This window comes from Macrobrachium rosenbergii, chromosome 8 (assembly GCF_040412425.1).
Source record: "Macrobrachium rosenbergii isolate ZJJX-2024 chromosome 8, ASM4041242v1, whole genome shotgun sequence".
Taxonomy (NCBI): Eukaryota; Metazoa; Arthropoda; class Malacostraca; order Decapoda; family Palaemonidae; genus Macrobrachium; species Macrobrachium rosenbergii.
The window spans coordinates 78,356,650-78,359,004 of NC_089748.1; the positions used below are offsets into that span (position 1 = coordinate 78,356,650).

The 2,355-nt window shown below is 44.5% G+C and overlaps 1 protein-coding gene across 1 annotated transcript; it reads left to right on the top strand.

Annotated features, from left to right (window-relative positions):
• The first annotated feature begins 1,429 nt into the window (after positions 1 to 1,429).
• Positions 1,430 to 2,014, top strand: LOC136841194 (uncharacterized). The gene has a single exon (XM_067108232.1). It carries the CDS (start codon positions 1,430 to 1,432, stop codon positions 2,012 to 2,014), a length of 585 nt encoding a protein of 194 aa, XP_066964333.1.
• The last annotated feature ends 341 nt before the right edge of the window (positions 2,015 to 2,355 follow it).

Genomic DNA, 2,355 nt, shown 5'->3' on the forward strand with positions numbered 1-2,355 from the left:
CGTAAAAGCATTACTGATGTTTTAAGTTAAATCATTCGATTTTGCACATCAACAACCCGCACTTCAGTTAGGAAAGTTGAGTGTTCTTTTTCTTAAATTTTAAATCCTCATTGTTATATCACTTGATCGGCGACAACCAGTAGCCATCAGCTGTTTCTCTCTCACGCGCACCCAGTTCCACTGCTTATCGTTCACTCGCCGAAAGAATTCATTTCTTTTCACCTCCTAACGTAAACCCAACAAAATATCTTGATAATCTTGATGATAATTTAAAACCCTTTCCACCATATAACTTGTCATGACGGGAGCTAGCCAGTAAAATTACGTAAATATCAAAAGTACATTTTAGGAAAAAAAGTAACAGCGTAATTTTGCATAACGAAATTTATCATAAGAAAAGTAGAGTGACTTAAATTACACAATGAATACCTCCATTACAAATGCACTCTCAGAGAGAGAGAGAGAGACATTTAAATAAATGAGTATTGGAAAATAAACCCACTAATTCATAAAGCCAAGTACAATATTTTTTCTCTTTTCATTTTATTCATTTTATGCCAACCTTTGATCTTTTAAGACCCCCATTCAATTCTTCCTTTTACTCATTCACACATAGTGCATGAATTTATATACGCACCCGTATTCATTGAATTATCTCCCATCTCTATTTCTTTCACATTAAGTGCTTCAGCCCACGGAGTGAATTCTCATGTGTTTCATAGAGTATACGTACAACCATTTAATAACTGTTATCGATTGTCGTGCACGAGTGGGTGTCCATTATCCAAGACTTGCGTATACGGCAAGCACCAAGTCGCATATTGAGTGCAAACCCTATAACCTTCCTTTCCTCATGTCAGGAAGCCATCACTAGTTGTTAGAACTAGCCACCCACAAGTGCAAAGCCCAAGGGTTTCCCTTTTCACAGTGCCACTAATCTGAGGCACTGCCAACAACCTAAGTTACTGAAGCACTTACCTTTCCACTTTCCCTCTTACTTCTTACTCACATTCTACCTCAGGCAGAGTGCCATTTCCTTCAGTGCAGTTTGGTTGCACTGCCTATTAGTGTTATTCCCCGGAACACACCGGCTCCCCAGTGCCACCAAGACATAGTAAACACATATAAGCCACTACACCTGTATTTGAGATACAGAGTGCCAACGACAGTGTATCCGCCCATAAGGACCTTTAGTCCTTCAGGATCACTCCCATTTCACAAGCACATCTGCCCATAAGGATGAACATTCCTTCAGGATCGCTCCATCAGTGTGACCTTTGCATGGCACACTCTACCACAGTGCCACGTTATTGAAAAGGTGCCACACCACGGAAGTGCCACCAAATTACGGAACACTTCCCCATCGTCATAGACCATTTCTCCAGGTATGTCCAGTCTACCCAGTTAGATGCCCTTACCCACCAAAAACATGGCGGCAGACAATTATAAAGCCTTCATGGACCTAGGGAAGGGGGCAGGTCTCATGGGATCAGCACTCACCAAGTGGGCCAAGGGACAGTTGGATGACATGGCCAAGCAAGAGAAGGAAGAAAGACGGGAACGGCAGAATTATGAAGTCGAACAGAGGAGGTATGAAGAGGAACAGAGGAGGTATGAAGAAGCAAGAGAGGAACGGAGAAGACAGCATGAATTAACTCTCAAAGAAAAGAAGCTTGAGCTGGAGAAGGCTCAAAAAGAAAGTGCTGAAGCTATGACAGTCCAACAAGCCTCCAACCCCACACCTGCTGCACCCAATGCTCTGCTCTCAAGCATTAATTCCTTAGTCCCTAAGTGGACTGATGAAGAGCCAGAAGCATGGTTGGAAGAGATAGAGGCGCTCTTGGAAAATTACAACACCACCGAGACAGAGAGGGCCTTAGTGCTTACTAAGCGCATGGAAGGAAAAGCTAAGGCAGCCCTCTGCTCACTGGAGAAGAGTCAAAGAGGTGACATGCTTGAAGTTCGTAGGGTTATTGTAAAAGCCTACGAAATAACCCCGGAGAAATGGAGATAACAGTTCCGAGGTCTTGCCAAGGAAGTCAGCTGGTCCTGGACGGAATGGGCCTGTACAAGACCCAGTCTGGTACCCACTGGTTCGACTCCCTGTCGTGCAATACCTTCAAGGACTTAGTCAATCGGACCATGCTGGAAGATCTTTTCCAATGTGTGCCTGGGCCCCTTGCTGTGTATCTCAGTGATCAGCAGCCCAGCACACTTATGGAAGCCTGCCATATGGCCAATTCATGGGAAACGTACAACCAGTCCCACAGCATGTCTCACCGTTGCATAGTGCCACCCGGGTACCTTTCAGGCTCGACTCGCCTGAAGAATGGACTGCCTAGCAAGCCTACTTGC

Excerpts from the sequence above, each read along its gene's own strand:
- LOC136841194 (XM_067108232.1), top strand. The coding sequence starts at position 1,430 with ATGGCGGCAGACAATTATAAAGCCTTCATGGACCTAGGGAAGGGGGCA.